Raw genomic sequence first — 16,853 nt, forward strand, 5'->3', positions numbered from 1 at the left:
AGGCTCAAGATGACTCCAGATCCTCCTTGAGTGCTAGAGTACCTGAAGGTCAGCATTTTAGTGTAGCCGTTTGAATAAGAATGACCCTCACAGGCTCCTGGATTTGAATGCTTAGTCACGAGGGAGTGGCAAGAGCGGTATCTGGAAGATTAAGAGGATTAAGATGTGGGTGGCCTCAGCAGGGTCTGAGTAGTGCTCACCTTTAATCCCAGCACTGGAGAGGCAGAGACAGGTGGGCCTCTGTGAGGCCAGCCTGATCTACAGAGTAAGTTCTAGGACAGAGAAACACTGTCCGGAAAAACAAAAACAAACGAGCAAACAGACAAAAGCAAAAAGGAGGCGTGCCCTTGTTGGAGGAAGTATGTCACTGGGGGGTGGGCTCTGAGGGTTCACAAGCCCAGGCTAAACCCAGTCTCTCTAGGCCTATAGGTCAGGATGTAGCTCTCAGCTACTTCTCCAGCACTATCTGCTTGCCACCATGCTCCCTGCCACATTATAATGGACTTCTGAAACGATAAGCCAGCCCCAAAATTAAATGCCTTGGTCATGGTGTCTCTTCACATACAGGACAATGAATAAGACAAACAGGAAAATCAGTAAAGAAATACTAATACATATATACTAGTAAACATAAAATGTTTTCAAGTTAGACATGGCCTTAAGAAGAAAAACCAGCATGTTAATAGAATAAAAACAGACATATTTATCAATGGAATAGAATGAAGGACCCTCAATTAAGTGCCTGTTCCTGTAGTACTTGAAATTTGACAAAGATTAAAAAAAAAAAAAACAATACACAGGATAAAAGACAACATCTTCAAAAAATAATCAGTGCTAGTCAAAGCAGACAGCTCCACGTAGAACGAAACGTCTCCCTTCCCTCTCACCCTGTACCCAAATCAAATGGATCCAAGATCTCAACATCAGACCCAAAACTCAGAAACTTCTGGAAAAAAAAAAGTAGGGAGTACATATCAGGATTCAGGCTTAGGTAAGAATTTTCTAAACAGGACCCAAACCATCCAGGAAATCAGGCCATCAATCAAAGTGGGATTCCATGAAACTCAAGTTTCTGTACTGCAGAAGCTGAGGAGGCCACCTGCTAGGTTGTATCTGACAGAGGATTAGTATATAGAATATACTAAGAACAAAAACTAAAAGGAGAAATGTATATGTAAATGAAGAAAATAATAATAATAATAAAAAAAGAACAAAAACTAAACAAAACACCAAGAAAACAAATGATCCCATTAAATATGGACTAGAAGAACTACACGCAGCTAGGAAGAGTTTCAAAAGTGTGGGCTCTCCTTAGCTATCACTGAAATGCAAACTAAATTACTGTGAGATTCTATCTCGCCTCTGTCAGAACTGCTAAGATTAAGAAAGCAAAAGACATTATTAATAGATTTAACCAAGTAGTTGGACTTAGATTTGAATGAATCTGTGTCAACGGGTTTCTAGAATATCAAGACTTAAAACATATTTGGGCACGGAGAAAACCACCGAGATCAGTGTGCAGCATGAACTGTTCCTGGGTGAGGTTTTACTCTCCTCCAGCAAGACACACCCTTAAAAAACCACCACGACACAACACAATCCCTGAGCAACTTTATACATGGGTACCCCTTTGTTCAAGGCACAAAAGCACTCTCATTTGCCAGCCCAACACATTCCACCACAGTGAATGTCTTAGCTGGTGCAGCCGTAGCACTTCAGCAGAAACCTGGGCTTAAAGTCGTTGCTATTCAAAGTGACTTTTTCAAGGGTCTCGTATGCATTTGCAACTTAGGCTTGACATTTCCAACACAGGCATCAGCCACAGGCTCACAACCTGAAGGAGAACCTTCCAGAAAAGCACAGAGATAACCCAGAGGCTTTATTCTTATTAGCTGCCCAAACCCCTGTGCCACCCTATGCGCCTTCAAAGGTGACCCACACCACTCAGTACTGTAACAAGAGCTTGGCAGCTGAAGCCACCAATGGTCTCCTGCTTCCGGTTAGTGTTCGCCACCTTCTCATCTTCCAGAACGTTGGCCTGGGATGGCCTCTTTAGGAAAGGATACTTCTACAGGAACCCTAGCCAGCAACGAACAGCCCCGTCTCATCCCTCCACCCTCTCCCCGGCCCCAGTGTCCTTTCTACTGCACAATGAGTCCTAGGATTCATGAAGCCAAAGCCTGGATTAAGTCTCAAAGACCAGGACAGACTCTTTAACCAATGTGGCTCTGCACTGCATGCTGGGGAGTCGCAAAGGAGATCGGGTAGGTCACAAGACCAACCTATCTGGGAAAAAGAATGGCTCAGAGCCTGCTGCTGTGTTTGCTATTTGCAGAGATTAATAAAGTAATTCAGCACTCGTCCTCAAAATACATCCAGTGAACTTTACTCACAGGCCTTCAACGGATCCTCATCCCCCTCTCAGCAATCTCTTTGAAGTATCAAAGATGTGTTATCCATATAAAACAGCCACCACCAAGACGCCGCAGGGACCACTCCCAAAAGAGCAGCAGCTTAAGCTGACCAGTCTCTCTCTTCCTCCACTCTACCCACGACCCCAGTGCAGCTCATGAGTACCGAACTCACATTTGGTGAGCAAAGGGAGACAGACTACGGAGCAAGGCTTCCGAGAGCCAGTTTATTTTAAGGAAAATTATTTATTTATCTGTCAGATTTACATAGCTAGCGCCTTTCCTCTCAAGAGCACACCCACGCCACCAACATTTGGTTTACGTTATGAAAACTGTTAGATTCTTTTTCTGCATTTCCTTTTTGGTCTCAGCTGCCAACACACAGCGTAAACACAATGGTAACAGAAATAAAAGGGGGAAAAGGGGAGATTCAAGGTTGGGCTCTCGGTGTGCACGCCTGGTAGGTCAAACAGTGATCGTTCAGAGGTGGCCTTTGAGACAATCCATAAGATCCAACCAGAACCACACCACACACTTAAATCTCACTGTTACGGCTAAGAGAACATGATGCAAACCAGGGAAGCAGCAGAGGCAAATCCAGAGCCTGGCTCCGAGATCAGAACAAGCTGAGCCAACGCCAGTCTTTACCACTGACTCCCCGCGTGACTTTTACATAACAGCTCTGGTCCTTCATTTCTCTCACTGGCAGAAAGCAGATGACCAGGACACCCAAAGGTCTGCCATAGTGCACGGAACTGGCCATAGCACGCCAAGTTCTCAATACTCTTGACTTTCAGTATCCCAGCTGAAGTCCCAAGCTGCGAAATTATAAAGACCCCCCTGGGGTCAGGAGATTACCATATGCACCAAGCAAAGTAAGATCCCTGAGCGGAGACAGATGATAGGGTTTTATTCTTGAGTGACTAAGTCATGCTAGCCTGGAAGGTGCTGCAGCCTCAGCAGGCGGCAAGGGCACTGGCTGGGACAGCATCCACAAACAAGCCTAAGTCCAACAGCAGAGGGATAGGAAGGCCTTCACACTGTAAACCCTGAAAAAATGAAGCAACTGGAGTTTCTTTCTTTTTCTTCTTCTTTTTAAAAAAGATTTATTTATTCTATGTACGTGAGTACATTGACATATCAGAGGAGGGCATTAGATCCTATTACAGATGGTTGTGAACTACCATGTGGTTGCTGGGAATTGAACTCAGGACATTTGGAAGAAGAGCCAGTGCTCTTAACCACTGAGCCATCTCTCCAGCCCGCAACTGGAGTGAGTTTGTGTTTGTTTGTTTCTTTCTCTTTGTAAAAGATTTATTTATTATTATATCTAAGTACACTGTAGCTGTCTTCAGACAGCCCCGGAAGAGGTCATCAGATCTCATTACAAATGGTTGCCAGCCACCATGTGGTTGCTGGGATGTGAACCCAGGACCTTCGGAAGGACAGTCAGTGCTCTTAACCGCTGAGCCATATCTCCAGCCCCTGGTGTTTCTAAGTTATGTTTTAAAAAAAGTATTCTTTATCATGTGGGTATGTTTCAACAGGATGGGCTCGCAGGAGCAGAGCCCGGAAGACAAATTTCAGGACCTACTTCAGCCTTTCTCGTGGCTTCCGGGGACAGACACCCAGGCTGTGAGGCTTGGGTAGCACACACTTGATGTTTAAAAGTTAAACTGCAGTCAGTGAAACAGTCTAGCAGCCCTGACATTTGCCGAGTCTGACCAGCTGAGCTTGTTCCCCGGGACCCACCTGGTAGGAGAAGAGGCCTAACTCTGTTGGCTTCTGACACACAGAAGCATTCCCCACCTCCCCAAAATAAAATTTAAAAAGTGTGAAGGAAAAAATGCTGAGTCAAATACAGCTAGGCACGGTGATACGGCCTGTGGAACTGTTGGCACGTGGGAAGTACCCGCCTGGTGTCTAGCACTCCTCACCCCTAAATAGCAGAACTGGGGTTCAACTTCAGGGCTTCAGTCTGCATAAGAGCCACAAGCCTAGAGGCTAATATATATACACACACACACGTACACACACACTTAGTATCTTTACTTGTGTGGAGGTGCCATTGTAGGCGGTTAAGAGGGCATCTGATCACCTGGAGTTGGAGTTATGGACAATTGTGAGCTGCCTGCCTTGAGTGCTGGCATCAGAACTCGGGGCGGGGCCTTTGGAGAGCAGCAACCACAGAGCCATCTCTCCTGCCTCCCCTAAACTGTTCCTATAGCCACTTTTCAATACTCTTTTGATGACATCTAAGTACAAATTATACTAGTTAGTCCATGTACCAAAAAACCCTGTTTTTAGAAATGAAGAAAAAGTTGTAAAAAAAAAAAAAAAAAAGCTTTAAAGCTATGATAGCTAACACTTCAATGACGAAAACACTACAAACCATAACTTAGGCAAGACACCTCCAGGAGGGTTGTGTAAGTAACGGGGACTAAGGTAGCTGGCTGTCTAAATGGGTGGACATTTACAGAAAACAGAACCACACAGGCCAGAAGGAGCAAAACTAAGACAGAGAACTGACTGGTTCGTGAGACTAGATGTTATTGTTAGGACGCCCGCAGTGTCTGCCAAGGCTTCAAAGTTCTAAATGGTCCCAATAAAAGATATCCTCTACTCATCTGATGAGCACAACCTCAATGGCGAACCCAACGAAGTCCCTGTCAGAAAGAAAACCACCTCATTCTCAATCACAAATTTGATGCAGGGGTCTTAAACAAATCAGAGAAAGCAAGTTCAGCAATGCTGATGATCGGCCATAGAGCCAGGCCAGGGCACAGGGGGCAAAGAGCTTGCACCAAGTCCAACAGGCAACTTGAACTGATCCCTCCCCATGGTGGACAGGAGCCCATTGACTTTTGCAAATTGGTCTTTGACCTCTGGCCTCCATATATATTTTGTGTCACACAAGCACAAAACCCCATACAGTAAAAATAAACAAACAAAAATAAGATACTAAGCAACAAACAATGTCAGAAGAATACATGGGCGGTTTCATTTAAATCAGAGTAATATACATTAAAGAAAAAAATAATTTGATATTTTTTTTAAGATTTAAAAGCATTGCCTGACAAATTTCAACACTGATTCATTGACAACTTTTCATGAAGGGTAGAAGGAAATCTCCACTAGTTTGACAGAGGAAATACAGACAGACAGACAGACAGACGAACGGATGGACGAACAGACAATAGACAGTGAAATGCTGGAAGCTAGCTTTCAGAGTCAACTACTAGGAGAAAGTTACCCAGTGTGTCAAAGAAAGTTTCATTAAGAATCCAAGCAATTTGGTTTTAGACCCCAAAATGAACCCACACAAAGCAAGCTATCAGCCAGACCCGTGATGAGGACACGCACAGTCTACCTTCCCAGCTGAGACTTCCACACTGTGACTCAGTCAACCCTTTCCTGTAACTACACAAGACCTGGAGGGCAATGGTGAATGTGTCCAGGATGGACTCCAAGAGGAAGTCAGTCTTGTAAATTTATCAAGCATCATAGTTTCTATGCCATCAAAGTTCCAGAAAACAGCTCAAGCCAGGCTTTAGGCCCAGACCACACAGCAGGAGACTGCCCTCAATAAGCTGGTACTTTCCTCAAGTCCTGGCTAACATGGCTATGCTGGTGGTTCATCAAGTGGCTGACCCGGTGCCTGGTACTTCATTCAAAGACCGAACACCATAATATGGCTGCTCTTGCATACTACCCCAAAAGCAGGTTTGTTTTGTTTTCTACTATAGGGACATTTCTTAAGGTTTGTCTTTAGTTTTTGTTTTTCTTGATGTCAAGTATGGGAGATGGCACAGTATTTCAGAATTCCTATATGGAGGATTTTGTTTCTGTGAAACCTCTTTAACTTGTGAGGCTTTCTTCAAGCTGAGATACAATAAAAGGGAAGGGAAAACAAAACCAAACAAAATAAAACATGTATGACCATCAAGATTGGTCTGGCCAAAGGAAAAACATAGAGCTCTAAGGAGTATAAATGGAACACGCTGTAGCACGCCAAATACATGATCTCCTCCCACACGACGTGGGAGGAACCACCAATATAAATCACTGCTTTCAAATACAGTATTTATCTTCCAAAATAAACTGAGTTGTGAAGAGTTATATAGGCAGATTACATGAAACACCAAGAATATACTCTGACTATGTTTATTTTAGCTGTTTAAAGCAGGGCCACAGCAAAAGGCCGCCACTATCAACACACACCGAAGGCGATTAAGCCTGTCAAGGAAGAAGAGACAGATTCTGTGCAGGTCAAGCCTATCCTGAACAAAAGACATCTTGTCCTATGGGTTTAGAGGCGATAAAGCAGAACTCCACAGACGTTGCTATTTCAGAGAGGAGCAAAGTTCAAGGACCAAATGGCTCATCAAGGGCATGAAACTTTTCATGGATCCTTGTGGACATTTGCAATTCAAAGACAATCGTCGGCAGAGCGAAGGTATTTCTCGTACTTTGCTTTCTAACTGTAAAATTAAAATACAATGGCAACAAACTTCTGCTTTGGCTGGAGAGCTGTATGCCCTTTATCCTACAAAATAACTTACACTTAACAAGGGCAAGCTGGTGAGGTAGAGGAGAGCCTTCCTCAAGGTCTACCTAAGTGATCTATGATAGTCCCGCCCAAGATCCACCGACTCAGTCTCCAGTGGCACAAGGGACCTGCGAACACGTGCGCTTGCACGCACTCAGACACCGAAGGTCAACTTCAGGCATCGTCCTTCAGGCTCTGTCCACTTTGGTTTTTGAGGCAGGGTCTCTGACTGGACCTGGACCTCACCAAGCAGTCTAGACTGGCTGGCCAGCAAGCCCCGGGGATCTGCTTGTCTCTGCCTCCTTAGGACTATGATTAAAAGCAGGAAACCTCCATTCCTGGCTTTTTCACAGGGGACCTGAGAACCCAACTCAGGGTCTCAGGCTTTCAAAGCAGATACTTTTCAGACTGCGAAATCCCCTCCCTGCTGGACTCTGCATTTCTATCTCCATGTCCCCTCAGAGCGCTCTCTCTAGGGAGCCCCAAGCACCCCAGTACTGCCTACACGCTACCTGCTACCTCACCTTTCGTCCCAGGGTTCTAGAGTCTCTGTAACCTCATGAGGTCTTGAACCATCATTACTGCAGGCCAAGGGAAAAGAAGCAGGAAGTCGCAGACAGATAGGCCACTTCACAAAAACTCATCTGGAAAAGATACCTATGTGCTTTCCCTCTGGACCAGAGGGCAGATAGTCATAAATCCCCGGGGACCTGAATCTCCTTCTTTCTCGAGGGTAGGCAGCCAGGAGGCTTGTCTGTTCTACAACTGATATTTGGTCTCTTCTGTCTGCCAGTGTTACAATGTTACAAGACAAGGAGGCCAGGCTCCCTCAACTCAGGACCAATTCAATATAAGCTGTCACATTGCTCAGGATAAGAAACAAGGGTTGAGAGGAAAGGGCTAATCAAACGGATTTAACAAGGCAATTTCCCTATGCCTACATTTGCCAAGCATTTCAAATGCTGAACAAATTCACTACAGCATCCTCCCCTCCCCCATTAATAACTCCTGCAGGAAATCAGTGAGTTGCTGTTTAAAAACACAACACCCGAACTAATAAAACAAAAATGGCAAGAGCCCACCAACTTTTGACCCCAAAATCTTGGGTTGTTTTTTTTTTCATAAAAATATCAATTCTCTTGAAAAAGGACAAGGTTATGAATATATATGAAACTGCCAAAGTCTGGTGGCAGCTGTTTTCTTTCGGATGTACCCTCTATGACAAGAGAAACTCATGAACCAGTGTCTCTGCTGTGTCACAAATCTCAGATACCCCCAAATTGGTGATCACCTCTGGGGCCCTAGATAGCACAATTACTACTCTGTGGCTCTTGGCTTGACCATGGGAAAGACCATCAGCCAGCTATAAGAAGTGGGGACAGGACCATAACCAAGTAAACTAACCTCCAGACAGGCCCTGGGTAGAACCATCTGCCCCTTCCCTTCTGCATGTCCCCGACTCCCTCCCACATACAGAGTGGTGGTTTCCATCCTGCCTTCCTTACTAACACCACTGATTAGTCACCGTATCTCATTATCAACACAGATGAAGAACATCTGACATGCAATGAGTAAGTCCACACCTGGCTGAATTCACAAGGAACGTCGAAAACCGAATCCCTCTCTACCTTTATATTTGATGAAGGAGAACTCCAGACAACCATGAAGTTGAACAGTTTCAACTGTTAGAAATATAAACCGACCTACAGGGAAACCAGGAAGTTTCTACCCCAAAAGCAGATGTTATCACTTACATCCTTAGCTCACTTAAATGTAGAAATATGCAAAAATGTGAATAATAATGGCTCAGAATCTTCCCTGGATGAAAACAGAGTAATACTGTGATTAGGAGCAGCATAAACTAGAGTTCAGTTTTACAGGCCATATCTCATGAGGAGCCCAGAAACTTGTGGGCTGATTGTGCACCTGGGCAAGCCCCCCTTCCATCCAGGCTTCCTAAGGAGGATTGTAATCCTAGAAACCATTCTGAGAACCTCTGGAACAGGGTGCTAGATAACCAGCTCATACCCACAGTACACTCATAGTCATACTTCACTGATTTGTCAGTGGAGTGAGAACTTTCTAGGTACCAGGCCAACATGACTAACTGTTTCTCTCTCCCGATGAGAAAAGGATGTAAGAGATGAAGTTAACGTTAGTTCAGAGTGATACCCACCTCTGTTCTGATGGATACTGGCTTTCAGGCATCATCTTTGGCATTTGCAGGGGCTGATGTGGTGGCCGGGGGACCGCAAATGTTTGTTGCTGTGATCCAGGTTCTGGAAGCGAGTGAGGGGTCGGAGCGGGACCCACCCCTTGAACTGGGCCAGCTCCAGGGGCAAGAGCTGAGGTGGGCAGAGTTGCCTGAGGAGGGGGAAATAGGGAATTCTGATGGGTGGGTGACAAAGGAGTGGCGGGAGGGGTTAATGGCTTGAACCCAGAGGGAGGCTTCCTATCGTAGGCACTGTAAAAAGAAAGACAGAAGGATCCATTAAGCTGCAGTGAAACATATGCATAGTAACCCGGCCCAGCAGAAAACCAGTTTGCAGCCCATTGTTGCCAGGAAATGACATCATTAACACGGTGAAATTTGCTACAGCCCAGGGGAATATTTGTACCTCTGAAATGTGACAAATGCGGGGCGTCAAAGGACTTGTTTAACACTTCGTGTGATTTTTCTCCAAGATAATTTTAGCTTCTGCTTCCGGTTTTCTTTTTCCCTCCTTCTAAAAGAACTCTGTGTGTGTGTGTGTGTGTGTGTGTGTGTGTGTGTGTGTGTGTGTGTGTGTGTGCAGGGGTGGATGGCTGAGGCTGGGAATTTATGGGGCCTTCTCTGATTCCCCTCTCCAAAATATTCCAGGGTTCCCAGAAATGGGTCAAAAATCTTTGTGGAAGGTAACAGTGCTTAAATGAAACAAGCCCTCGCTGGTTCCAGGCAGATCTTCGTTTACTTTTAAGTGCAAAGAATGATTAAAATTAAAGCCTCATTCCTGGGGCCTGGATATTCTTAAGTAAAGGGCACTAGCGTGGGGGCCTTTTTTGTTTATTCTGATTTTAAGATTATTTCCTTGCTGCTTAAAGTTCACATTAACATATATGATAGACAGTTAGGCGGTGTATATCACCTGCCTCAAAGCCACTGATCAAACGGCCCAGCATTCCAGGCACTTGCCTTAGCTGTCTTCCGGCTCCCTGTGGAGCCACAGCATTTTGATGAAAGTTTTGCCTTTCCCGCATAGCATATAATGGGCCCAGTGGAATGGGCTACACCTAGAAGCGCACACCACAGGGCAGCCATGCTCTGCCCCAGGGCTTCATCCAGAGCCTTTCCTCCCTGCTCTCCATCCCACCCACCCTCGCCACCCTAGGTCCCCGACTCCAGTACTTACCAATAGTTGTAGAGGCACTTTTCTCCATACTTAGCACCAAGAGCCTGCTCGTGGCTACAGGAGGACAACTCGGAGGAGGGGCTGTGCAGCTCCCTTTTGATCTTGGTGGGGGGTGGAGCATGAAGCACCACTGAAATCAGAAGGGGCGAGGGGGAGAGGAGGGGGAGGGGGAGGGCGGGGAAACAGCGTTTATTTACTAAATCACTCTTCTTTCCAAACTTCTTGAGCTGATTTGCTCTTACAGCTCAAGGTCAAGAAAACCACCCCCACCTAAATATGCAAACCGTAGCCAGGCTTGGTGGTACACTCCTGCAACCTCAGCACTGAGGGTGAGCCTGTGGCTAGCCTGGGACACATAGTGAAACTCAACAGAAATCACCCCTGGACGGTTTTTTTTTTTTTTTTTTTTTTTTTTTTTTTTTTTTTTTTGGTTTTTCGAGAGGAACCTGCCTCTGCCTCCCGAGTGCTGGGATTAAAGGCGTGCACCACCACCTCCTGGCATCCCTGGACATTTTAAATGAGGACCTTCCCATTCCCATTTCTTTAGTCGTGGGTCTTGTTTCCCAGTTTCTGAAGTCTTTAAAAATCCCCAGAGGTGTGCTAGAAATGAAAGACAACAACAGAGCCCTAAGAAGTGTGGACACCCTGAATCCTGTCTCCAAAAGGAGACAGCAGCCCAAGCTGTGGTGGCAGCCACGTGTTAGCTTCCCAAGACTTCAAATGGGCGGTGGCAACACTTTTATCTGGCCCCTCCACGCCCCCCACCCCCAAGACAGGCTTTCTCCTTGTAGCCCTGTTCTAGAACCCACTCTATAGAGCAGGCTGGCCTCACTCAGAGATCCACCTGCCTCTGCCTCTGCCTCCCTAGGGCAGGTACTACCATCACCACCTGGCTGCAACATGAGTCTTATTCAGAAGCATCTTTCCAAGTTAAGTATGATTTTCCAAGTCTTTTTTCACGTATCGCTAAATAGTAGTTCTGATTAGGAACCACTCAGGTTTAGGGGAATTACAGAACACTTGAAAGTGAAGGACAAAAACACCTTAGTGGCCCTCTGGAAGTTTGTGGAGGACTTTGTGCCCACAGTATCTGCTCCCAGGCTTTCCCAAGCAACCTATGAGGAAGGGCGGGTTTCCATAAGCAGTCTCCCAATTCAGTGTTACCTAGTGATGGTTAGTTCCCCCTGAAACGCACGTTGCAATCTGTTTCCCAATGTAATGATGCTGAAGGGAGGTGTCTGGGTCATGAAAAGGGATAGGTAGCATGGCCTCCACTGTTTGTTTGTTTTTTTTTAATTTCATGTGCTTGGGTGTTTTGACCAGTTGTCTGCGTGAGAGTGTCAGACCCCCACGAAACTGCAGTTACAGACATTTTAAGCTGCCACATGGGTGCTGGGCCTTGAACTTGGGATCTCTGGAAGAGCAGCCAGTGCTCTTAACTGCTAAGCCATCTCTCCAGTCCCAGTTCTTCATTTCTACAGTATGCTTCAGTCTTGTCTCTTCCCATGCACTTCCCTTTCCCTCTGCTCTGCATAAAGATTTCACCAGACGCTTCTCAGTGTCCAGAACCACAACCAAAATAAACTTTACGAACTACACATGTATATACTTATAGTCACACACACATATTTATGTATTCCTAATAAATTACCCAGTCTGGGTTATTCTGTTACAGCAACAGAAAATGGACTAAGACAATGTTAATGGCTTCTCCTGAATTCATGAGGTAAGTCCATGTGTTTAAGAAGCCCACTACAGATTCTGCATAGGATTATTCTGAGAGGGCAGAAAAACAAGACTTCTCAGAATGAAGGATTTACAGTGCCTCCACACTCCCGAGTACAGAAAATTAAGTCTGCCCTTACCTAGACACTAAATTGCTTCAAAGAGGCCCCTTTCTCTGAAGTAGAACAAACCTTAACACAGATACTGTAAAATGAGGGTTGTCCCTTCTGGCAAGGATAAAAATGACTACTCTCTCTGCCTATCTACCTGCGGGGTGTGGGGTAACGTCTCTGAGCACTACTTAACCACCTCATCACAAGGCTCAGGGCATAACCAGAGGGGGCAGTGCTCGGTGACCCCCCCCCCCCCCAAATCTTTTTTGACTTAATGTTTACTCCTAAAATACTTGTAAGATTCTGGCTAGGATCTGGTGATTTTACTAGTCAGACTTAGCTGCTTAGGCATCCTTTTCTATCTAGGAAGACTAAACAATCTTCTAGACAATAGGTTTCTCTTATAGCTTCAAATCCGATGAACTGAATCCGACCCCCACATCCCATGGTGGACAGAGAAGTGACTTCTGAAAGGTCCCCCTCACCCCCACCTCCACACAAACACTATTATACAGGCACAGGCACACACATGTATTCACACCCCGTGTGTGTACCCCAAGCCCCCACCATTTGTAGGCACCCCACTCGCATGTGCAGTCTACCTCTACCCCACATATATAAAGAAAAGGCTGCCTTGCCAACAGACTGAAGAAGACTGGTTTTCATAATTCCTTTCTTACATAATACCAACTGTGTTTTCCTGAATCCATGAAATAAGTTGAGAACTAGCAGATTATATTTAGAAGTCTAATATTAGAGTCTCTGTCATGAGTTTTTGATGGTGACATCATGGCAGCCGAGAGTCAATTGTTATCAAATGTTTTCAGAGACTCAGACACAAAAAGTAGCTAAGCTTCTGCATTTGCGTTTTGTTAGTGAAAAATTCGGGCAGCCCAGGATGGCCCCTTGGTCACGACCTCTCCTTTTATTACTTTCCTGCTGTCCAAAGTTTCTACCAAAGCAGAACAGTATCCAAACTCCACTTTAAGCAAAACTTATGTATAGCCTTTAAAGCCTAGCTTTTCTTTGTCTAAAAATTGTCATTTATAATCATTGCTTTACCTAAATTTGGAAAGTAAATGATAAGGATGATATTAAATTTTCTCATTTCAGGCTTAAGGAATGTCTTCATCTTTACAATCTCATTATTAAAATTATCAGTTTTCCTGACAAGGCGAACTAATCTACACCACTTGCCATCTCTACCTCCGTCAGTGTCTTCTACACTTTTCTATCTATAAATTACATGAAATTTGGCGAACAGACAGGCACAGTGGCGCCAGGCACGGGGGCCCACTCCTACAATCCCAGGACTCAGAGGGTTCAGGTAGGAGGATCAGAAGCTTGTGCCCAGATTGGGCTACATGACAAAACCTCTCAAAAACAAAACAACACCCCCCCATCAAAAACTGTATCACCCCCATCATAATAAATTATACATTGATTATACTACAAACCAGCTTTTAACACTGAAGGCATGGTCCACATTTACTCTTTAATTCTAGGTACAGTTTAGCTATAAATGCCCATCCCCGAACCAATCATCTGGAGAGATCACAGATGTAAGCTGACAGGAGAATGCTGAGGCCTGAGAGCAGGGAGAAGCAGCCCCATTCCCCACAGTTGTGCTGGGTGTCAGTCAGAGGAGTTCCAAAGCCAAGGAATGCACCTTGCTTTTGTGTTTCCTCATATGCCGCGAAGCCTGTAGAGTTACGGAAACGACACAGAACCTCCCGGACGGAGATGCTATATAAGGTTAACAGAGTACTGGATTCCACACAGTGGACTACGTAAACAACGACAGACCTCTGTGGCTGTAAAGGATAGAAGTGGATTGACTCGGGAAGGATCTCGAACCCCAGAAGTCTGAAACATTCAAAGGGTTGCCTATTTGAGCTGATAAGCACCTACTGTTAGAAAACTTTGTGTTCAGAGGATGGAAGACGGGCCCACAAAGTCAGTCACCTCGACAACAACTCCAGATGAATATGGACCACCATCACCAGTACCTCATTCCTGCCTTCCCTTCTTGGTCCTTGTAAGTCTATACTTTCTCAGCGCTAACAAGATGAGCCAACAGAAAGATTGCATCCTCTGGTACACACACAGTATTTAGATTCGACTTTCATCATGTTTCTCTTATAGAAGTGGTTGAGAGGTTGTTGTTGGGCCTTGGCCCACTCTGTCCAATCCTTTACACAGAGAACCCTGAGACTCAAAGGAGTTGAGGGTATCGCTCAGGGTCAGCAGCTGTGAAAGGGAGGCAAGAGCGCCACATCACTCTGTCGGCCTCCTACCACAGGGTCAGGAATGGGAAACATTCCAACCACCTGCTTTGCCCGTTAGAAAGAAATAGAAGGCATATTTTCTAAAAAACAATAAAAATATCACATTATACCTGGCTGAAAGGACTTGTGTGCGCACTCATGCACGTGTTACATGTGCACATGAGTATGTGGGCACACGTGGAGAACAGGGCGAAAGGACATCAGGCTGCCTGTTCAGTCACTGGGCCTCATTTCTCTGAGGTTCTTTTGAGTCGGAATCTCTCATTGAACCTAGAGTGAGGCTGGTAGTAGGCAACTCCCACCCTGCCTACACACACACACACACACACACACACACAACCCTGGGGTTACAGGCACACAGTCACACCTGGCTTTTTACTTGGGTGCTTGAGGTTTGAATTTGGGTCCTTATGCTTGCTCAGCAAGTGCTGAGTCATCTCCCTCCCAGCCCCCCCCCCCCAAAGTACTCTTGAACAAAGGAAAATAGGCAGGAAGCAATAATTCTGGAAAAGAATAAAAGAGATAGATCAAGAAAGAGACAACCAGGCAGGCTCTTAGCCCTCCTCTGTGGTAGATGCCTGAGCTCAACTCACTTCCTTCAGTCTTTCCAATGGAAAATGTTATTTGCACTCTTTCCATTTAGATAGGAAAACAAAACTCGTGGAGCTCGCTACGGTCTCTCAGCTGGTAAGTTTCCAGGACTTCTAACCCAGCAGTTCTTACGCTTCCTATTAGAGTCTCAGAGGTGATCAGAGAAAAAACAAGACTATTCCGAAAAAGGGATGGAGCTGGGCATAGTGGCCCACATGTGTAATACCAGCACTTGTGAGGTGGAAGCAGGAAGGAAGATCAAGAGTTCAAGGCCATCCTCAGTTACATAGCAAGTTTAAGGCCAGCTTGGGCTATATGAAAACAGGGGTGGGCGTGGAGGGGGAAAGAGACAGACAGACAGACAGATACACAGAGAGAGACAGACAGACATAGAGAAGAGAGAGAGTAAGAAAGCCCGTCATATAGTCAGCCATGGTAGCGGGCATGGTGGGATGTACCTGTAGTCCTAGCACTCAGGTTAGGAGGGTAGGATTCAAGGTCACCATGGGCTGAAAAGCAAGATCCTATTTCCCAAGAGGCAGATGGAAATAGAGATGGAAAAGAAAACCCAATCAGAAAGTATGAAAAAAGTATTTGCCACACCACAAAGCTGCAGCCTCATGTTTACTGTGCAGTTTCTAAAGGGGACAGACAGACGCCTTCCCCTGCCACTGCCACTGCCACACAGAATGTCCAGGGTCCTCCTCCACTGAATGCCCATTGGCAGCTAAGCTTCCTCACTCCCACGGTCTTCGTTCTTTGCAATCCATGCCTTCTGTTCTAGTGTTCCTCCTACAGGGTCTCACTCCCCCTCCTACAGTCCAGTTGGCCAAAGCCTTCTGCTCATTTCGATACCTGCCAACACACTGGAAGATGTGTATCTCAACAACCCTCTCTTGAAGCCACCTCTGAGGCGAGAACACTGAGTCCACTCCAGCTTCCTGTTTAACTATAAGAACTCTAATAAAGATCTATGCCCAAACACAGATTAAAAATGAGATGGTGACATTTAATTAAGCCCACACCTGGGCATACATTACAGCTCAGCATTCTCAAGCCCACCATAACCCCATCTGTAATTTAAATACTGTGTTTACCTATCAACCAACTTAACCTCATAGCTCTCTGTCCTTCCAGACTAGCAAACTCCTTGCAAGGGACACAGGGTTAACAAACCAGCTGGTCTTCAACAGAGGAAGGGAAAACAACAAAAGCCATACACACAGAGGGATCAGAGAAGAACTAAACTGTCATTCTTCACGAGAAGTGGATGAGTACACAGACAATATAAACATATAAAGAACAAAGTGTGATGGGCTCACTGGGCATGGTCATTTGTTACAAGCTCAATATACAAAAAGAACAGTTTCAGGCTAGAGAGATGGCTCAGCGGTGAAGAGCATTGACTGTTCTTCCAAAGGTCCTGAGTTCAATTCCCAGCAACCACATGGTAGCTTACAACCATCTGTAAAGGTATCTGATGCCCTCTTCTGGTGTGTCTGGAAACAACTACAGTGTACTCATATAAATAAAATCAATCATTAAAACAATAACAACAGCTGGGCGGTGGTGGCGCACGCCTTTAATCCCAGCACTTGGGAGGCAGAGGCAGGTGGATTTCTGAGTTCGAGGCCAGCCTGGTTTACAGAGTGAGTTCCAGGACAGCCAGAGCTACACGGAGAAACCCTGTCTCGAAACAAAACAAAACAAAACAAAACAACGCACACTTTGCATGAAGGCGGTATCTGAGGCGTAAACTTCAAGGAAAGTCAGTCTCCTGCCTCCGC

General features: G+C 45.5%; 1 protein-coding gene across 1 annotated transcript in view; it reads right to left on the reverse strand.

Moving 5' to 3' along the window:
• Etv5 (ETS variant transcription factor 5) overlaps positions 1-16,853 on the reverse strand; it is a 63,470-nt gene that overhangs the window by 22,970 nt on the left and 23,647 nt on the right. The window contains exons 7-8 of the mRNA XM_031364593.1: positions 10,350-10,479; positions 9,137-9,424 (exon numbers count right to left, since the gene is read on the reverse strand). Of these exons, the coding sequence (XP_031220453.1) occupies positions 9,137-9,424; positions 10,350-10,479 (418 nt within the window). The remainder of the gene's footprint in view (positions 1-9,136; positions 9,425-10,349; positions 10,480-16,853) is intronic.

Source organism: Mastomys coucha, unplaced genomic scaffold, assembly GCF_008632895.1.
Source record: "Mastomys coucha isolate ucsf_1 unplaced genomic scaffold, UCSF_Mcou_1 pScaffold12, whole genome shotgun sequence".
Lineage (NCBI taxonomy): Eukaryota > Metazoa > Chordata > Mammalia > Rodentia > Muridae > Mastomys > Mastomys coucha.